The sequence below is a fragment of the Pezoporus wallicus genome, unplaced genomic scaffold (genome assembly GCF_028554395.1).
Source record: "Pezoporus wallicus isolate ANWC-B61680 ecotype Strahan unplaced genomic scaffold, APGP_CSIRO_Pwel_v1 contig_227, whole genome shotgun sequence".
Classification (NCBI taxonomy): domain Eukaryota; kingdom Metazoa; phylum Chordata; class Aves; order Psittaciformes; family Psittacidae; genus Pezoporus; species Pezoporus wallicus.
In genome coordinates, this window is record NW_026635704.1 from 16,322,360 (window position 1) to 16,344,371 (window position 22,012).

At 41.4% G+C, this 22,012-nt stretch overlaps 1 protein-coding gene across 4 annotated transcripts in view; it reads right to left on the minus strand.

Moving 5' to 3' along the window:
* ALKAL1 (ALK and LTK ligand 1) overlaps nucleotides 1-15,752 on the minus strand; it is a 35,942-nt gene extending 20,190 nt beyond the window's left edge. Inside the window, exons 1-3 of one of the 4 annotated variants that reach the window (XM_057397386.1) lie at nucleotides 15,432-15,752; nucleotides 14,322-14,592; nucleotides 14,249-14,288 (exon numbers count right to left, since the gene is read on the minus strand). In XM_057397386.1, coding sequence (XP_057253369.1) covers nucleotides 14,249-14,288; nucleotides 14,322-14,592; nucleotides 15,432-15,598 — 478 coding nt within the window. In that variant the 5' untranslated portion in view covers nucleotides 15,599-15,752. Of the gene's footprint in view, nucleotides 1-14,248; nucleotides 14,593-14,868; nucleotides 15,037-15,431 lie in introns of those variants that run through there. The other 3 variants (XM_057397385.1, XM_057397383.1, XM_057397384.1) reach the window with 3 other exon arrangements.
* Between the last annotated feature and the right edge of the window lie 6,260 nt (nucleotides 15,753-22,012).

Below are 22,012 nucleotides of genomic sequence, written 5' to 3' on the forward strand. Positions count from 1 at the left end.
TGTTAAAAGACCTGCTTACATCCATGGGGACCCAGGCAGCCACTGTCCCTTCTCTTCCTGGACGAGGCCTTCCTGTTGCCCAGCCACTGCATTTTGCTTTCTCCCCTCCCTTGAAACTCTACTGGGCCTCCTTGCCTTGCCTGGTGTCTGCAGAGCTGTGAGTGGGAACAGAGATTGACAGGAACAGTTAGCATTGTTCGTTGCTATGAAGACAACATCACGAACAGCAATTGCAGGGAGGCCTACCTACTACCTCAGCAGAGCAATGATTATTTACAGCCTGAAAGGGGGTGCCATCCTCCATATAGTTCAACACCCTCCTCAAGGGCAACAGATTATGCCTAGCATTGGCTGCTCTAAGTCTGTGCACTAAACTATGGGAAGGACATAACTTGATGCTGGAGGGATCTAACTCATTTGAGCTACAGAAGAAGCATTTAATCATGTCTGAAGTATCAGGATAGGTGGACAAGTGATGGGGAGGATAGCTTTTCCCTCATGTGAATTACTCAGGTTTTTTAATACTGAGTATAATATATAATATTACACTCCTCTCCCCCTCAATCTTTGCTTTTTCTTTGCTTAACTCACGATTTGTCAAGGGAAAGCAATTGCTTGCAAAGTGCTCAGACATTGTACTTTCATTTCTCAGAAAAAGAAATCACACCTTGTTGCTGGTTAAAGTAATGGTATTGTCACCGTGAGCTTGGAGAGGCTGAACCCTGGCTGGCCAGGGAACAGAGATGCTTTCTGAATGCAGAAACCAGAACCTAAAAATTGTCCTATCTAAATTAGAATATTCCCCACAGTATCTTCTGAGTATGTCCAGAAACATGATAAGTAAATTCTGTATGCTGCATTCATTTATAATGTCATCAGTTACAATAGTCATTCATCATACAGACAGAATTTGTAGAAATACATATCAGTCTGTAGATTGGCTGTAGAGCTTTCCAAAGATCTTTCTTTCTGTCACCTGCCTATCACTATTTCACCCTGTCAGCAGAACTATGGGAAGGCTCTCACCCAGATAAGGAAAATGTACTTCCAACTGCACATGAATTCTCCCAGAATCTTTCTTCCTGAATGTAAGATTGTCAGTCAGCTCCAAGTGATTTAATTTCAGTTGTAACTAAACAACCTTTTCAAGTGTTCAGTCTGATAGTTTCCTCACTCCTGAATAGCCTTCATGATTAAATCGGGAGGTATGGGGGGTATTTTATAGAGATTTTTAAAATGCTACAGGAAACATGCAATAACTTAGTGGTAAGAGAAAAAAATGCTTTATTTACTTCTATTCATAAAGGTAACAAAATTCTCTTACATGTTCATTGAGGAAAAAATCACTATAAAGTTATAAGGCTTTCAAAACTAGTTTTTCAAGGGGATATTTATATGTTGGGGCATAGGTCTGAGACTGTCAGAGCTGTAATCTGAGACCACATTAAAAGGAGGAAAATACATGTATACCTTGATATATCTCTTTATAATTGGCTACTGTCAGAAACCAATGTTTGAACCTGCAGGTCCATTTCCATGGTTAGAGTCACAGAAGCCACTTTCTGAACACCAAATTTTGAAATAAAAACCAGCAGCCACTAAGGAAATGCATTCTTGTTAGAGTTTTAGCTTATGCCTCCAGTAAAAAAACACAAAGAAGTCCTATATTAGCAGCTCTCTGGATCCAAGGCTGGTACAGAAATAATTCTAGGCAATGGTGTACTATCAAATAACACAGTTTTGAGGGCTGAAAGCCATTGAAAGGAGAGTATGCTGTGGTTCTGTTCTCCTTGATTTCAATAGAAGCAAAAACAGGTCCTCAATCTGTGTGTAATTCACATGATCTACTTAGCTAAACAATTAAGTCACAGCTCTGACATCTGATATTTATTTTAAGTTCTTTGAACCAGATTCTTTTCTCTGAGCCAACTCCTTTTTTCTATACTGGTGGCACAAAGGCTATAACAACCGTGGATTTTCCCAGCTGGAGATTCTGCTAGAATTAGTAAGTCTTCACCTGTCTGGCAAAACCAGCTTTCATGTTATTTCCTCTTCCTTTGCACCCCCTGAACCTTCACTATCTTCTTATGTGAAAGAGTAAAAGGCATGGCTATAGCCCTCATTACTATTCTTCAAATATTCTTAGCCGGCATACTTGCCTCTTCAATTAGAGGTTTCTGGTTAATTATCAATAATCCAGAGGCTATTGTAACTAATGTGAAAACAGACACTGCTCTGATGCTCCTTCTGTGGCATTTCATGCTGCATTAAGAGGTACTCTGAAGACAGGTTTACCTGAAAAAAACCCACACAGTTTGATTAAAGTATTTGTTGACTATTGCCTGAGTAGGGAACTTTGTGGTTAATGGCTGCTCCTTTTACATCATTTTAGGTGATGTACTTACTGAAAAGATATTTAAATAAGACTAGTTTAATGGAGATTAAAAATGATCAGGATGTAGTTTTTTGCTGCTCTTATTTGAGTTTACTTTAGGCAACGAACCAGTGTTGAACTGATCTACTGGGAAATGAGAATCCTCATTGAGGGAATGCCCTGTTATGTATGCTGTGGGAAGCCATAGAAAAATGCTAAGCCACTGCAAAGACAAGGTCAGTTACTCAAACTTCATCCACCTCTTTGAGTATCTTTACATTATCAAGGAATCAGTCAAGGATCTGACTCCAGTCTCAAGATAAGATGCACTCATATTCTAATCCCTTATGCCTGTGCCCCTGTATCATTACCTAAAATCTGTAGCTCTCCAGAAGACAAAGCTCAAGTATATGTTGATACACAGGATAGGCCCCAGCTCTTACCCAGCAGCGTGAAGTGGCCTGAGTATCACAAACGTATTTTCACGTTACAGTGTAGACCCTGCCTTGGACAGCTGAAGAGGTATTCAGTTCAGAAACAACTGGAAGCAGGAAGCAAGCAGGTCCACCAAATTGAGAAAAGTACGGGAGTTAAGTATGGAAAGTGTGTTTAGTCTCAGGAAAAACTAAACTTCTGCTTGGCCATCTCACTTCTTTCGTTGTATCCCTTTTAGCTACTCTACAGTTGTGCTCCACTTCTGGTCAGAATCCTATTCTAAGGTGTGACCTTCAATGAACACTTCCTACCTACCATATTTGACTTTCAGGCATGCTCTGGGATATAACGGCGCAGCAAAATGGGCTCACATCTTCATGTACGAAGATTTTTGGCCAAGTCAACTTGGGAGGTAAACAACATCAGAGAAACACTCAGAATGCAGCGGCCCCTGTGATTCAATGCTTTCTAATCGGCCATTTTCCAATAATTCATTAAGACTTGAACAAAGAGGTTGAAACACTGGCTTCAGCCAACACTAATGAAATTATAAGAAGGATATATTTACAAGGTTGAATAGCCTGAACTCAGCTATAATGATGTTTATTAGTAATTCGTCAATAGCTGCTAAGAAAGCATATTTGTATTTGTTAATCCTTGCCTGTGGAGACCTTTATATTTTTTGGCAAAAGTACATTAAGAAGAACGGATTTCCTTTTCTTTGCCTCTGTAAATCCCTGTTTCCATCAGAAAACGCTGTGGGATCAAGAAATAACCCAAACGTAGTGTATATAATTACTTTTCTGCTATTACTATTCCTGATCACTCTAGAAAACAGAACTGGGACAGTTGTAGATCTAGATTAACAGATTTGGACAAGTTCTGCATTTGAAAAAGAAACTTAAAAAGGAATTTAGCAGCTATACTTTGCATTGTGAGCCTCCTGAACAGCACCACGCACATACAGACAAGCACTATGTGCCTAATTCAACAGCACCCTTATTCTTCTTTTCTCCTGAGAGATGTGAACATGAAACACATTAAAATAGGCATATATTTTGAAAAGTAAAAGAAAAAAATCTGAAAACTATTACAGACCTGATGTATAATTTTATGCAAAAAAGCTCTCTTTTTTTTCCTAAAAGACTCTAATGAACAAGCTAAACTATCCCTAGAGCAACTCAAATGAGAAAATGCATGGCACTATGAAACCCTCGGTATTTTGAATACTAAGCTGTGAATATGTACTTCACTCTTTTCAGAAGGAAAGAGGTATTACAATACTAATTGTTCATTAAACTATAAAAGAATAATTCACTGAAAATGATAAGACATATAGGTAAGACTGGTCAAATTATTCAAGACATTAATATACTGAAGCTGGGTTTTCCTATTTATTTTTTCTGTAACATAACAATTTTCACTCATTCATTCATTCATCTATCAGCTATTTGAAATCAGTGAACTATGAAGGCAGATATTTCATCTGAATCCAGAGACTCCAAATTATGCCTGGAAACTTATTGGAGAGCTCTTGACTGAAGGCAAAACCTTTCTTCGAATGAGACAGAGAGACTCCACATTGATAAATATTAAGAGGAAATTCACTTCTTTCAGTTCTGTAGCACTCTATGCAAGTATTCTGTTTTAGCTATCATGGCTGCTAATAAATGTAGATTCTAGAATATTTGCATAAATTAAACACAAGAACAGCTGCAATACATCAAAAGCATGAACTAGTTGAATCATCTGAATGAAAGCTAATGACACGTGCTTAACTGCATACAAACCAAACTCAGTACTGACAAACACAGGCAAACTTTATCAGAGTGAAAGGAAATAGAACTGAGTTTGCCAGAGCTTAATTAGACCCTGCTCTTTTTGAAATATGAATAGGCTCCAGGTTGACTGCTGCACAAATGGCAATGGCTAACTGTATATCACATTTCCTGTGCTTATTTTAGAAATGTTTCTTTTTCCTTCCAAATTAGAACAGATTCAGAACTATCATAATAGATTAATAATCTATGGTTTCTTCCTTATAAGCACTTTTTTTCTAAACTGCTGTCTTAAAGGTGTTCCTATTGAACATACGCCATGTTCATACTCAGGTGAAGGTCATTTTACCCTATCACATAATGAGATACCTTATAAATGATAACAGGGATCAAACTATTTTATTTGAGTGTTACATATAAATGCCTCAAACCTAATGAGGTATTTAGATGTACTAATACTGCAGGTCTTATCTTTGAGGTTTAAAATACATGCAAACCATACATTTCAGTAGGCTGGAAAGTGCTGAGCAGAAAATGCTAGCCTTGAACGAAAGAGAACACTTTCCATATCCTGGGACTGAGCAAGTTTGATGTTTCTCTTGTTTTTTAATAGTGCTCTCACTGTTACAATATTGTGGTAGTCTGAGATGGAGAGTGTAACTGCAAAGAAAAGGAATTGTTACCCTTAATATTCAAGAGGTTTTGTATCTATTCTAAAGCAAGGGTTATCATGTTAGTATTATTTAACCTCCAGACTTAACCCTTGTTTCACCCCTTCCTCTGACAGGAAACGAACAGCTATTTCTGGAGGTGCTGCTCAGTTCTGGGTCAGTATAAACATGCAGTCTGGATCTGGTTGAAGGGGTTTTGAAAGCCCTGACTGCAGCTTAGATAAGAGATCTTCTCTAGACTTGTGCAGCTGAATCACATTTGTACACATGGAGTGATTCCACCATGCAGGTGTTGTACAGTTACCCTACTCATGAGCAGTACATCTGGGTGTTAAATTTGCTGTACCCATGCAGGTCTTATCCACACAAACTGTTTTGAAGTAATCCCTTTTCTGAAAGTTTGAAAACTGTATGACAATTTTCTGTAAAATTGTCATCTGACAATATGTAAAAAAAGCTTGGCACTGAATAAAGGGGGGAAATCTGTATGCATTACATGCACACTTGGAGTTTGATCATATAACGATGGGAAGCACAGATTTTATGGAGTATCTTGCTAAACTGGTACTGACCAACAGGCCAATTCAAACTTTAGGCCCACAGCATAAAATTAAAGTGATTAGCCTGCTCTACACTGTCTTCTGGCCCAGAGGGTTTCTCTGGAGACCACAAGAAATCCTCATACTGGTGTGTTTTGGTTGTAATTCTTTGTCCCACATGTAGAAGATGGGTTCTGAAAATATTTCTCCTGACTTTCCTAAATTAAAATTTCAGTGACACAACAGAGATCTCCCATGTGCTATGCATGCTACGCCATTAACAGACAGGGAAGAAGTAATTACTCTGTCACAGCTATCTCCTTAGTTATTTTAATCCAACGGGATTTAAGGGTTTTACTAATCTAGTACATATATCCACTACTGCCACATATACTGATGAAGATGCATTTCCTAACACTTCATTTCAAAAGTTCCTTCTACTGAAACACATCACATACAGTTTGAGATCATCAGTGGTAAAGGTTAAGAAGAAAAGGTGCCTCGTTGTTTTCCAGTAGGATTTTATTTTGCTTATCACCTTTATTTTACAGTCTCAAGTAAAAAGGAGAACATAATTTAAGTAGCAAAGCCTTAATTAGATTTGTGCCGAATCACTCCTGAAGCTGTCCACAATCTGCAAGGAAAATTACAATAGTGGCTTTACGGATGAAACTTTCAAATGTTTTTCTTCAAGCTAAAGACACAGATTTAAAATCATGTAGTAAGAAAACATGTATGAAAACGCAATCTAACCAATTTACTTGAATTGACAAAGAGAGACCTAATAGACTTTAGAAGAAGACTTACCAAAAAGGTTGAAATGTTCTTTCTATGCAAAGTTATGCCTTTACCATGAGGAGGTTTTGATTACATAATCATTTTAATTGTATGTTTAATAACAAAATATTAGGGTTAAAAAGTAGCCACAAGTAAGCCACAAGCCAAACAGTATTTTGCGTCGGTGTTAAAGCCTGTTATAAACAAACATATTTTTATGTGCTGTTTTAGTAAAATCAGTGGAGCATTGCACATCAATAATTCTTTGCCCAACAGACATAATAAGACAAAAAATAGCCACTAACCCATCAAGTGTTTGGATCCCCCATGTGTTAAATATTGTTTATACCCTAGAGATAAAGAATTGGACCCTCAGTATGTAATCAATAGTCAATCAATTCCCTCACTGGAGCAACTGTTTTCCAACTGACCGACAGTAAAAATGCCAGAACTCGAATAGCCTGTAGGACTTCCACTAAAGTAGTAACCTCTAAGTCACAAATGCTAAAATCAAGTGCTCATCCTTAAATTGAACAGAAAAGCCTAACCATCAACAGAAGCTAACACAGGAGATTAGCTGCATTTTTTTTCAGCAAAATGCTTTCCATCATGTATCTTCTCCTGATTTCTAGTAATTTTGCAAGTTTCAATTTGACGTATTTTCTTCACCAGAGTTAATTTCTGGTTAAGGTCTCATGGGCAGGGAGTATATGCAATTGCTTAAGTGTCAAAACAAGCAAACAAAAAAAGTCCTAGAGAGCACATTTTTTTCCAACTCAAAAAAAAAATCTCATCCGTTGTAACACTGCTCATGGGTGCATACATTCAGAAAACACTCTTTTCTAATAGTCTGCTTTAATGTTCTCTCTCATCATCAAGACCAAATGTGTGCAACAAATTATAGAAAAAAAATATTTCTGTACATCAGCTGAATGCTTTCACTGAAAAAGAAGACACTACGGCTATTACAGTGCAGTTATTTGTTACATTTTAAAACAGGCCTTACAAAATACTAAAGTAAGATTTGCTCACATTTAGGTTGTTGTTTGTTTTTTTTTTTACTTTAGTGAACAGTACTAGATAAACATTACTGAAATTTTTAGTTCTCTAGAAAAGAGGTAAGTCTTAATAAATGGGATATTTTCCCCCTCCTACAAACTACTTTCAGGTCAGTTGGAGAGATCTCTAAGAACAAAATGACTGCAACGTGGACAGTGGCATCACATATACTTTAGAACCACCCCCGCCCCCCCTTTCTCTCTGCACCTTTATGGTAGTTATTTTCCCAGATGGTGCATCTTTCTTGTGTCTCTCATTGATCATGAGGTTTTGCTTATAGCCTTGTGCAGTGGCTACTACTACGTAATGATTTTTATGATGTTCTAAGCACTTTGGAAAATACAGTTTACATTTATAAGGCAACTTTGTAACTTTCAAATCATGTGTCAGTCTGAAACACTGCATCATTCTCCTTCAAACTGTCCTCAAAACTCATTAATTAAAACATGTGTGTGCCTATATATATATGTATGTACGTATGTACGTGTGTATAGAAACACATCTCAACTTTAAATACTACTTCCTGTATACAAACATGTTTAAAAACCAACATCATCTCCAGACATGAAGCAGTGTATTTTCAAGGCTAAAGCCTGTCTACCAAACAATAAATGCATTGCAGTCTTACACCTGTGCACTACCCTTCTCCCACTTCTCAGAGGCTTTCCCTAGCAGATTAACACCTGAAATAACAAACCAGTAAGACACAGATATCTGCCATACTTTCTCTACTGAAAAACCAAATTGTGTCCACAGTAAATAAAACAAAAACAAAAAAAAACCAAACTGCATCAACTCTTCACTTTGCCCACAGGCTCAGGGCCAAGTGAGACTTATTCAAAATGCATGCTATAGTTCCCAAGCTATAGACAGGTATGCACTTGGCTCTACTTTGAATTGAAACTTCTATTTTATTTGTTATTCACTTCCTTCTGCATTGGAGGAGTCCTGGCGTACTTCAGGCCCCAAAAGCAATAATATATAAATAAAGGAATTCTTTCTCCTCACCCAAATGAAACACCAAGTAAGGAAAATCTACCCTACCTACTTGTATTTTGGGGGCAGAATTAACACCCAATCCTGATATGAGCAGAGAAAATAGCTATACCCACTGAATTCATTGGGACTGTTCAAATGTCTGCATCATGCTGTGGTGAGATCCTCACAACCTCTCTGATCCTGCCTCAGTAACCATTGGCCTGGGCAGCACATTGTCTTGTGGCATCTTTGCTGCTTCCAGTGCCCAGGTCAGATGCACTCTCCCATAGAGACTACCATACAGATGTTCTCTCCCACTGAGAGTACCACATAGATGTTCTCCTGAGAAGTATAATACCTGATAATTCATTCAGTTTTTTAATTTATGAGGATATATTTTCTTCTAACTGCTAGATCGTGAATATGCAGTTATAGTTCATTTGCCTATCACGTCCATCTCAATGAAGAAAAATACGTCCCTTAATCATTTGGAATCTGAAGTACATTAAGCCTCTGAAAGCAGAGTATATTTGCCCAGTTCTATTCCAGAAAGTCCTAACCACCAGCTTCACTGTGAAAATAATTCAGAATCTTCAGATGTGGAATCAGGAATAAGCCAATAACAATTATTTTTATTTTTAATGCAGCAGTTATACTTCTTTTAAATCAATTTCATACACTATTTTGTTAATTTCTGAGGCAATTTCTGGTTTGGTAAACATGTCATTTTGAAGAACGACATTGTTATTAACTCTCATCTTCTTTTAAGTCTCCTGAATCGCCAACAATTCCTATTAACAAAATATATGAAAGGAAAAAAAAAAAAAAAGCCACAAAAAAAAAACAACAAAACAAAACAAAAACCCCACACATACAAAACAAACAAAGAAAAAACAACCCCAAAAGCTGTTTTATTAATAGGGATAATAATGGGAAATTGGACAAGGCATAAAAGACATAAGTATTACTAAGAACTATGTGATATGCCTTGCCATACATTTTAATTTCCTCGAGACAAGGTCTACAGTCCTCAATAGTCTCCTTTTTTTTATTCCAGATCTGTAATTACATTCACTGAAGTAGTTTAGCATTAGGCACAGCGGGTCTTAGAGAATTAGGGACTTCCAGCTGTAACTAACACTATACTTACAGCAGAATTTTTTAAGTGAGTGAAAAGAATAAAACTTTTCTTATGCCTTTCATAAGGTTACATGGTTTTGATTCAACCATAAACTAAAATAAACCACAAACCTATCTACCTTTCAAATCCAGCTTATTATGAATAACGGTTAAATTAGCACCATGTCATGGGACAACTTACAGTTTTCTTCTGTTGATGTGTAAGAAATTTTGGCATAAAATTGCACTCTTAAGCTTAACCTCGAAGTTTAAATAGTTTGAGGGCCAAATTCTCTTCTCTGACATGTTATTCTAAATCTGCAGTAGATAAGCTCAGGAGGCCAATTTGAACAGAGTGGTAAATTGAGAGGAGTATTTATCTTCATTCCTTCATGCTTGAAAAATAGCTAACCAAAATGTTTTAAAATGTCTTGCTGGTCTCCCAACACAAGGACAAATTTCAGCCCCCTACCCCTTGCAAGTTTAGATAGCTCATTTCTCCAGTGTTGTGAGGAATATGTAAGGAAAGAACAGTTAATGCAGACTTTTTTATTTTCCAAGACTTCTTTAAATCTAATTATATGGAAGCTATTTCAGTTCCGTGGTTTGGATAAACGTAACAAAGAAAATCTGAGAAGAATGACAAACTGTTCTAGTTCCCCCTATGTGACGTTCAAAAATAACCTGATGCTCAATCCTCGCTTCGTGAAAACACATATTTGGGTTCTTCATTAAAAAAACTGACCACAGTTAACATATCAGAAGCAGGGTATAATTATGAAAAAGATTGCCCATTGAGGAGCTTTCATCACTAAGCTTAAAATGAGACACTTCTTAGTGCAAAAAACCCCACACTCAAGCACAGAAACTTCATGGAAATCAGGCAAGTAAAGGATGTTGTGACAGAAAATTTAATCCCACTGGATATAATAATTCAAAGGAACAACTTTTATTTTTAGTGACATCCTAACAGAAATCGTAGCAAAAGATGAAGATTGCTTTTTGTTAGTTAGAATACATTATTTCTTCTGAATATACTCTTCAGAGTAAGTGCTCAGTCTCATTAATCAGGTCACCAGGAAAAACAGGGACAGATCTGTGTGAGATAAGACTTTTGAACATGTAGGGATAAAAGGGATAAGAAGTAGGTAATGATGGTGAAACTAGCGCCTTTAGTGCATATGTGTGTGTCCTCCTGGGCCCTACAAGATACACAATGCAATCTTCATGTGACCAAGAAGGATACAACATGGAATACATTCCTGATTATTAAGGGGGGGGGTGGAACACCTATAGAGTAATTTCCAAGCAGGACACAGCAGCTCACTGCCCCAGCATGGCAGGGCTGTCATGCCCCTTTGCTCCAGAATGAACCCACATGAAGCAGAGAACAGCTGTTATTCCCCCAACACAGCTCTAGCCCAGGACCTGCCCTCAAATCACCTGAATCACCTGCAAGACACATCCAGATTGGGCATCACAGACCAACCACTCTTGCTTTTACATCTTGTTTATGTATCTGTAAATGAGTGGTACATGTAAGATGGCTGACAGCTACTGTCTCACCTTTCTTTTTCTAGCCTCACTGAAGACACCCTGTGATGCTGTACTCTGCTGTTATAGCCTCAGCTAAATGAGCAGGACCCTATTGAAATAAAGGAGAAGGACCCATCCACTCTCAAACCTTGCCCCTGGTCATGCGCTCCAGCCATTTGCCTTGTGCTGCTCCTAAAGTTCACCCAGTGGCACTCCAGGCCAGCTCTTCTCACTATGCAAATAGCTAACCAAGGCCCCAGAAGAAATAAAATAAAAGAAAGGGGTGTGAGGAGGGGCAGCTCAGTGGGTTGGGTAAGTTCATCATATGGTTAGACTAAAGCTGGAACCAGCCCTGAGAGTGAAGGAAACAGAAGGAGGGGGAAGCGCATTTCAGCCCTCCTGCCATTTGGCTCATTGATAATATAAGTAGCACCTTCAGAAAAATAAAAAGAGAAAACACACAGAAATTATTCTTCTTGCATACTCTGTTCTGTATTTAGCACTGTTCTGCATGCTTTTTGTTTTGAACAAACAAAAAAACATATTAAAGTTGCTCAATTTTCTTTTAAATCTGACACTTGGATTTGATTCTTAGCAATAACAGATAATCCAAATATATAATTCTGGTTTAAAATGCTTGGCTGAGTATTCAGCTGAATGTAATACCTTTCCTGACTGAGGCGAAGGTGATCCACTCTCTACAGCTGACAGCCAGGTTCGGCCAGCTGGAGTAAAATGTTGCTGGTAATGTGTTGGTGACAGGAGTTATAACAGTTGATGACTTGTAAGAAAAGCCTCATCAAAGTTCTCTACCCCAAAAAGCAAACATACACCATCACAACAAGTACTGTTTGTTATAAAAATTTAATGAATACTAAAACATGACTGTTATTTAAGCTCTAAATCTGCCTTTCTAGGCTGGAGAGAGAGCTACCTTTGTGACTGCCCATAGGAACTGCACCTGCTCCAGGGACAACTGGATAACTTCTCCAAGGATGTTCAGCAGTCCCACTCCTTTTTTATACAATATAGTTACAAAAATTAACACAACACAAAGCAAAGCTTTATTATGTCTAATATTAATGAATTTTTAAAAATCCCATTTAAAGTTATATAGATATTATGAAATAATATTCCACCTGGTCTAGTGGGAGGCGTCCCTGCCCATGGCAGGGGGGCTGGAACTGGATGATCTTTAAGGTCCCTTCCAACCCAAACCATGCTATGATTTTATGTTACTAAACATATTTACACTTTCTATTTTATAGCTCAATGCAATTATTTAGTTAGGGGTAAACTTTCCAAATGTTGTTCATAATAGACTTTTTCCTCAAAACAACTGACACTAGTAACTGTTGCTCTCAGGCTTACCCTTTTTCATTCTCTTGAAGACACAGGCAAGGCTTCTCATATTCTGCCTTGAACATAACTTTTTATATTTTTTCCCCGGAGAAAGGTACACTAAAGGTTTGTTCACAGAACATAAAGAATTCGAGCTACAGTAAGCAATCACTCAGGACCTGTCATGTCGATAACCGGCAGCATCTTTTCCAGGCAGTAAATAAATCTGTGGCAATCTAGTTTTCCATTAACCAGCTGAGTCTTAATGCTCTGTGAAAGTGACAATATCTGGAAGTTCACTGGGACACTACAACCCCTTACTGATGGACTGCTCAGTACCAGGGGCAGATCGTACTCAGCAGAAGATTCCAAGGCCAAAACATTAACTACTTTTTACATTATTTGTCTTTTTTTAGTCCAGTTTCCCTAAACCATGCAGTGATCTCACTGCCAAGTGCCTGCCTTTCCAGTTACTCACCTACTAATTTCTGAACTTACCACCCAACTTTTAGTTCTTTCCAAAATGGGGTTTAATTTCCTTTGAAATAGACCACTGGACAGACAATAGCAAGTCTAGCAGTGTTACTTGGGGGGGAGGGGGGGGGGGGGTGACCCCACCTATTACCAGCCATCAGCCACAAGGGCATTCTCCAGGGATACAAATCCCTAAGAAGCCAAACTTCCCTAGTTCCCCTCATCTTGGTTTCTTTCCAGTAGAGTCTCTAGCAGGCAGTCAGAGAAAAATGTTAGTGGTCTACAGCCAAAAGACAGTCACTATAATTTCCTTCTTGCTGAACTGCACCATCCTAACCCACACAAACTGCTCAGGCAGCTCCACTCCAGTAGGAAACGTTTTGTCTGGCTCGGCACCAAACCTAGCTGTGGCAGAGGTGACCCACTGCCCGGTCTCCTGGCGAAGCACAGTGTGTGAGTATCACCAGCCAGCTGTGCTTGGCCCTAAATTGCCCCGGCTTGTCACAGCCAGGCCTGGCGTTTGCCAGACCTGGAGATGGCTTCTTTCACCAGCCTGAGCATCCTCTGGAAGGTGAAACAAGTCCCCGTGCCCCAGCACAGCCCAGATCTCCCACACCTGCCCCAGCAAAACTAGAAAAATGCATCACATGGGAACCAGTCAAGTTGAAGAAGAAGTTTAAAGGCGTAAATCCAGACATCAGTCTCTCAGATTTGTCATTTTTCCTCTGTGCAAATCAGAGCAGTCCCGAGTCTGGGGAGAAACTGGGCTTCCTCAGGGCTGGCTGTCAGAACCTCGGGAAGTTAGGAGGCTTGCTCAGAGCGTAGACCTACTGTGGCCGCAACTGACCTCCCAGCAGAAGCCCGAGTGATCCTTTCCTCGCTCATGCTTCGGATACCCCCACAGCTGAACTCCTGCCGGGGAGTGGGGCTGACTTGCTCTGCCCTCGGCGGGACTCAACACCGGCAAAGGCCAAACCCCCCACGGGGAGGCTGCCGCCTCAGGGACAGAGAGCGTACTCCTAGTCCCGCTTTCCGCTCGCCCGCTCCCGCCTGCAGCGGGCTGCCCCGGCGGAGAAGCCATCGGGCTTAGCCGCTGAAGGAAGCAGCAGGGACGGGACGCGGTGCGGGGGGGCTGCAACCCCAGCAGGGCAGCGCGGTGGCTCTTACCTCCGTGTCGTGCGGTGGCGAAGAGCCGTGGAGGCGGCGGGGCGACGGCCGGCGGCGGCCGGGGGGCGGCGGCGGCGACGGCAACAGAGCGGGGGTCCGGCGACGGGGCGCCGCCGATGTACCGCCGGGAGATCACCCGGTCCCGCCGCGGCGGGCGGGGCAGCAGCGGGCGTTCGCCGTCGCCCAGGGCTTGGAGAAGGAAATCGAGCAGCGCCCCCCGCTCGGCTTCGGCGGAGGGCACGTCCCTGGCCTCGGCGCCGGGTGGCGGCGGGGCCGAGGTCAGCAGCAGGAGCAGGATGGCGGGCAGCGCCTGGCGCTTCTTCGCCCCTCGCATCTCTGCGGCGCTGGGAGGAGGCAGAGAGCGAAGGCGGTCAGCGCCGGGCCCGGCCCGCAGCGCGCCCGCCCGCCCCCCATGCCGCGCCCCAGGGCACCCCTGCGGAGGCGGTGCGCACCCGCACGCCGGACACGGGCGCAGCCGAGTGGAGACCCGACGGGCCGCCACCGACTGGCCCCGCTGCGCCTCCCCGTCAGCCCCCGAGCAGCCCCGCCGCGCTCGGCCGGCTCCCCGGAGGGCGCATGTATAGACACGGATTAGGGGAAGGGTATTAAGCCCTCCACACACATTTGCGGTCCAGGGCTTTGCGGGGGATTTGCTCGGCTCCCTTTGCCCCTGGCGTTCCCGCGCCTCCCGTTGCCTCCTTCCTTCGCCGGCAGACCCCCGCGGGCCGTCCCGCCATCCGCCCGCCCCGCAGCGGCTCTCGGGCGAGAGCGTAGGGAAGGGCATCCGGACAGAGTTCAGTGAGGGGCGAGTTCCATCGGGAACTGATGCAAATCAGGATGTAAAGGGCAAAAACAACTACAACAAGCTGAGGCTTCGAGAGCGGTGCTTAATGCCCCTAAGTAAGCTATTCTAATTATAGCAAACGGTTGGGATCAAGGGGAGGGAGGAAAATTCTGTTATTATTTACAAACTGTTTTATACTTGGCCTCCCTTGCAAATCCTCTTGGGCGAAAGAGTTAATCGGAGCCGCGAGGGAGCCGGCTCTCCCCGACGGCTCCAGGCTCTCCATCCCTCCCTCCTACCGGCACTGCGTTGCGGCACACGGCAAACCCGGGCAGTAGCCGGGGAACAGCCCGGGTATTCGCTGCATGCTGAAGGCCCCTCTAAGAACCGGCTGCTTACCTTCTAGCGGAGGCAAGCCTCGCTGAGGGCAGGCGAGCAGGCGGAAAAGAGATGTCCTTTGCCGCCTGCGGAGAGCCCGTGTCCCCGCGGAGGCTCCGCCGGGCGCGAAGCGGAGCGGGGCGGTCGGTGCTGCGCCCGGAGAGGGGGGATGCGCCCTCCAGGGCCATGTGCTTCTCTTATATAGTCCGCACCGGCGTACTCATTTGAGTACTATCGACCTGAGGTGGGTGGCTGTCGATGGAGACACCTCTGGTAATCACTCTTGGGCTCAGAGATGGTCTTTTCTGACAAACTTCCTCCTCCCCGTTTGTCCCCCGGTGGATGGCAACTGAAAGCTGCGTTTGAAGTGGCTCTGATCTATTTGTGAAATTAGATTTCCCTGAAGATTGGGAAACGCTTACTAATAAAGCTGCCGGCTCAAGAGATTAAAATGTGCTTTAATTTAGCGGGATTCCCTCAGGAACACAGCAACAGAACTATTTCCCCCCACCTGTTCTTATTGAACAAAGAAGTCGTGAGTGAAGTCTGAAGTGTGTATAAATTTGGTTCTGTTTGGATGGCAAGAAAAGTAGCGGGCTGCTTTGGCAGATGAATATACAAACTAGAGACCTTGTAAAAGTTTGTTTCTCCAAAAAGGCAGCAAAAAGAAGTACTGACCTAATGAAACCATTAAACCCACAGGTTAAAAACTTGCCTTATACAGCCCTAAATATAAAATAAGATTAGTGAATAAGATCTCAGCTTTCAGAGAGCAATGCATACAGCTGCTCTGGGTAGATTGAAAAGCACACAAGTTCTTCGAATTATACCAGACAATGTTTCACATTACAACAGAATTTTTAAGTAAAACTCTTTGTCGGAAGGTACCATTGAGATATTTATTTAATAAGAGTGGGAGAAAACAAAAAAGGTTTTGGGATATCCTTGAAGATGTGAAAATGGGGAATTTAGATTTGAAAGAGATTTAAACTATGCTGACATACGTAATATCCTTACAAACGCTGTCTCTTTCCCCAAATTCTCATTTGTACTCTTCTTTGGTTATCACAGGCAGAGTACCCTCAGGGCTGTATCTCACAGGGGCTGCGTCATTGCTGGTGATGGGAGCCAGCTTCTTCCCCACATCCTCCTACTCTTGTGCCATCCACACTCACCTTTGTGGGGTGATGCCACAGAGATCAAACCAAATTTAACTAATGAAGGGTTACAAAGGGTTTTATCACACAATTTTTTTTTTTATAGATCAGTGTTCTGTGCTAGATACACTGGTTCTGACCTGTGGATTCCCAGGGTAACAGAAGGGAAGTGTCAATCTCTTTCTCACTACATGATTTCCTGCTTTTACCTCTTTATTTGGGGTATATAAGCAGTTTTCTTTGGTCAAGCTGATCATTAGGTTGAATGAAGAGGGAAAGGGAGAGCAGCAATAAACTGAGAAACAAAGCAGCATCTTAATTTAGCAGTTCCAAAAGAAATCCCAGTTTCTCTTCCTTTGCTTTTTGTTTCTTCACTTTTATTTTGCTCTCAGAGACATGTGGCTACCACTGAATGGGGCTGAATTCTCCCCTAGAAATGACCAAAGTATTACCTTGACTCCATCTCCTCTGCCCATCTTCATAACTAGTCCTGGACTAGGTTTACATCTTCTTCTAGCCCTGGGAGCAAGTCATGCAGGGGGGAAATCCATATGGCCCTGTTAAGATAGAATACTTTTTCTGCTCATAAGAAAAATCAAAGTCTTTCTTGGCTGTCTGCTTGAGGCAGATAGCAGAATACTCAGAAGAATTAAATGCCATATTGCAAAAGGCAAGAAAGTGGTCTCTGTTGTCTCCCTCACATCCCCCAAAAAGATGTAACAGGTCTGCAAGCTGCTATAGCTGACTATGCAGTCTTGATGGACATTCTATAGCCACTATTTCGAAAAGTTGGTGGCTCCTTGAGCAAAGATTTTCAAATGTGTCACCTGCATTCAGTGGTTTCTAAGATATAAATACTGTTACAAATACTAGAGCCACTATTTAAAGCTTTGTATTGGAACCCAACTAGGCCCTTTACCATCATGAGCTACTAAGTTTTACCTTGTCCTCTGCCTCTGCTGTTGGTTGTTTTCATCCTTTGGAAAAACTGCATATTCTTTCCTTGGATTGACATTATACCCATCCAGAGGGCAATAAACTGTTCTTAAATTACTGTTTTAAATTAAACCAAGCAGACAAGGTTGGTTGCTTCATTTTTTAGAAAGATTTCTTTCTTCTTTCTTTTTTTGTTTCTTTTTTTTTTTTACATATATGTGTATTACCTTTTGTGTATTTTTAAATTAATAAACAAGAAGTCAAAGAAACAAGAGGGGGTGTCCCTGAAGAGCAGCTTGAGGGACAGATGTGTCAGGCCCTGAAGTTACTGCAATAATTCCTATTCGCTGCTGCAGGAGTTGGGGCAAGCCTTAAAATTAAAAGAACCAATTAGAGCCACAGCACATGTAAATCACAAGCTTTAAGTAGCTTTTTGAGATTCTTTCTATGCCCAAGAACTTTAAAGACTTATAGAAAGGTAGAAAAGATCTGTTTTCTGTTACTGCACAAAGCCTTTTCTCTTTTTAAATTGATTTGTTATTTGAATTCTTCAGAAAGCACTTGAAAGAAGGTCAACCAGACTGCAAGCGAGGAAGATGACTGTTTTACTAATCCCAAGCAATTCTGGCAGGTTGAAAACCCATTCTCAGGTCACAACTACATTTGCCCTTTTGTTAGTAGCTCTTATGTGCTTCCTCATCATTATATGGAGAAAGAACCTCAGCATGAGATTTACATCAAAGAGAGCATCTTAAGATTGCACTCAGTATCTTATTTAGGAACTGAAAACCTGTTAGTGGTGAGCCTAAACAGGTCTGGTTATTTGCTTCTTGTAGCCAATGGATTCAAACAAGTGTATCACATCTTTTTCCTGTGGCATGTTCTTTTTATTTTCTGATCTTTCTTTAGCCACCAATCTGTCTGATTGAAGTTAAAAGCAAACTAGCTAAATCAAAGTATCATAGGGCTGTCAGGGACTTGGAGAGGTGATCTAGTGCTTTCCATTGCCCAGATGTACCTATGTCATCAGGGCTCAGTAAGAAACTTAGCTTTTAGTTTTTCCTGTCAAGCTCAACACTTCAACCCAAATCCATTAAATGAAAAATTGGTAAATGTTGGTTTAGTAGTGACATTTTACCTCAGGATTTATACTGAAATATAAAAATTATCTAAATGTTTTCCCAAAGCACACACTCAAATAAAAGGCTGAAGCAAAGATTTAAAATTCAGGTGTCTCACTGTTTCTAAATAAATCTGTCAGCCAAAGATTTCCACGGCCACTCAGCTAAATCAAGAAGAAAAACAGAGAGAAAACCTGGTTTTGTTGAAGTCCATGGGAATTCTCCTGTTGACTTTCTTGAGCTGGGATTTAATACAGGGTTGTTACTAAAGGAGAGGTGAGGAAGTGAAAAATTACTCAAAAGTATGAATGTATTAGCCAAGGCAGTAATTTATAGATGACTGCTCTAATTTCTGATAAGTAACAGAGGATTCCAGCTGGTGTTCAGATCACACTGTTTTCTTAAAATCAGAGTTTTTAAACAGCCATATATATATATATAAATGTATAGATCTTTTTTTTTTTTTGCAAGCAGCTTTTAAGGCACAGGACATGCTAATGAACTGGTTGACAGTGGAAGGCTGAACTCTTGAAGTAAAACGATTTTAATAAAAGAGATGTGAAAATCGGTGTGTCACATATATCATAACTTAAAGTTTAGTGCATCTTGTTATTTGATTTTTTTTCTTTTTTTTTTTTTGGTAGGAACAGCACAGCAGAGAATTGTGACATGTTATTAACTGAATTTTAGGTAACAGCTCCAAATGTTTATTCTATAAAATAATGATCATTATTCCAATTAAAAAAATAGCAGCTTAGTTGTATTATTACAAACATATCTAAGATTTTTTTTTTTTACTACAGAGCTATAACGATCTGTACTGGCTTTATTGTTAAGAAATTCAACCCTAACGTCACCACCATTTGTGTTTGGGAACATTTCGCACCTGCAATTGAGACATAATGAGTCATTTTTGGAGAACTTGCTCTGAAAGGAGCAGCTGGAAACATGAAGCAGCTTCTGACTGAGATAGTTCGAGCAAAACCCTGAAAACTATCCTGCAAGTTGTTCAGCAGGAAATAAAGAGGGGACAGGAGAGAAAGCCAGGAGGGGCAGAGTCAGGTAGGACTGTGAAATAAGCTCCTCTTCCTCCTTTTATTTTATTTTTTTTTAAGTAATTTCAGGAATCTCCATTTCTCCTATCTCATCTCTTGTTTTCCCTCCTCCGCAATTCTCATTTCATTAACGTCATAGGAATTTGAATATATTGCTGAGTAAACTGCATAGTTTTGGTAGTGGAGGTTTTGTTCCTATACCAGCTGACTGTCTGAAGCTGGGACTGTTCAGTTGAAGGTGACATACTGGAGAAAGTAGAATCATAGAATCATAGAACAGTTAGGTTTGGAAAGGACCTCAAGATCATCAAGTTCCAACCCCCCTGCCATGGGCAGGGACACTTCACACTAAACCATATCACCCAAGGCTCTGTGCAACCTGGCCTTGAACACCGCCAAGAGATGGAGCATTCACAACGTCCCTGAGCAACCCATTCCGGTGCCCCACCACCCTAACAGGAAAGAATTTCCTCCTTATATCCAAGCTAAACTTCCCCTGTTTAGCCCATTACCCCTTGTCCTATCACTACAGTCCCTAATTAAGAGTCCCTCTCCAGCATCCCTATAGCCCCGCTTCAGATACTGGAAGGCTGCTATGAGGTCTCCACACAGCCTTCTCTTCTCCAGGCTGAACAGCCCCGACTTTCTCAGCCTATCTTCATACGGGAGGTGCTCCAGTCCCCTGATCATCCTCGTGGCCCTCCTCTGGACTTGTTCCAACAGTTCCATGTCCTTTTTATGTTGAGGACACCAGAACTGCACACAATACTCCAAGTGAGGTCTCACGAGAGCAGGGTAGAGGGGCAGGATCACCTCCTTCGACCTGCTGGTCACTCTCCTTTTGATGCAGCCCAGGATATGGTTGGCTTTCTGGACTGTAAGCACACACTGAAGCTGGCTCATGTTCATTTTCTCATCAACCAACACCCCCAAGTCCTTCTCACTCCCAAGTACTGCATCCCAAAGCAGAGTCTGCATCTGTAGATGTTATTTCACAATAATCTGAACCAGATAGTTTCTCTCTTAGGCCAATTGGTATTGGGAACTTAATAGCAAGAAATGAACATTGCTTGCCTTTTATACTGTTCATGGGACAAGATCTACAGCAAACTTGCCAGAAGTAAAATGGAAAGTTTTTAAAACCTTGTCAGATTTTGAAGGACCCAAGAGTGGTGTACTGAGAACAGGTCTCAAGGGCTGAGCCATAACCAGTCTGACCAAAGGACCCTTTTGAACTGCTTTCAGGCCCTCACAAATGTTGTGGCATGGATTCAAAAGTTATTATTTGCGTTACCATGACTCTGAAGACTGACAGTTTAATTTAGAAAGTTTCCTATAGTTTCTTGGTTTATTGCTAGCTTCTGATTTTGACTAGAATTACATTTAAGAAGGAAGTAGCAGATATACACCCCTCCCAGGAGTCCTGCAGCAGGCACCTGCTGTCATCTTACCCCATCATGAAATCAAAAATAGGTTCCAGATAGTCCTAGTGGTTTGAGCCTTTTGAACACAGACCTGGATTCTCAGCTGTGTCGGATGCACCACAGAAGACAAAGTCCTGTTTCTAAGGTAATGACAGTTTATTACACCTATCATTATAGCTGTTATAATAATTAATTTAAAGATGCAGTGGGTCAAAAATAAATCTCTTGCCACAGAAGAGATCTTCACCATCTGCCCTTTGTGATTCATGACAGCAGACAGGAACTTACTGACACCACCAAAAAGCTGCCTGGTGACCAGAATAACTGTGCATGTGACATGGGTTCATTAAAGAGCTCTCTCTGTCCAGCACGATGACCATCATCTAAACAGACAGATGTTTCCTTTCAACAAAACCAAAAACTGAGTGGCATTTTCAGGGCTTGGCAGCTGGGGCAGTATCAAGTAGACGGCCTTACATTCAAATCCTGGAGTCTCTGAGTCAGAAAAAATGTTTAATTTCCTCTCGCAATGAGAGCCCTCAATCAGGGGAACATAGACCTGGGGATTTTTGGAAGGAAGGGTTCAATGGCAGCCTTCACTGCAGATGGAGAGTCACTGCAGGTGTGCTGCATCAGAGTGGCCTGAGTCTAGAGCTCACTGACCCCCTCTGCTGAACTAATCATCTTTGAAAGAGAGAAAAAAATGGTGGAAAAGTTCTGTGCATGACAAAAGAGGAGGCTTGAGAAGTTTTAGCAAAAATGAACTGTAGGGACCACCCCAAATGAGAAAGTCAGCCAGCTCAGGTTCATGCCATCTCCAATGCAGAAGTGCAGACGTTTGATGTCATTTCCTACATCAAAGACATTTTCTGGTGATGTATTACATCAAGGACAGATTTCCACAGTGGT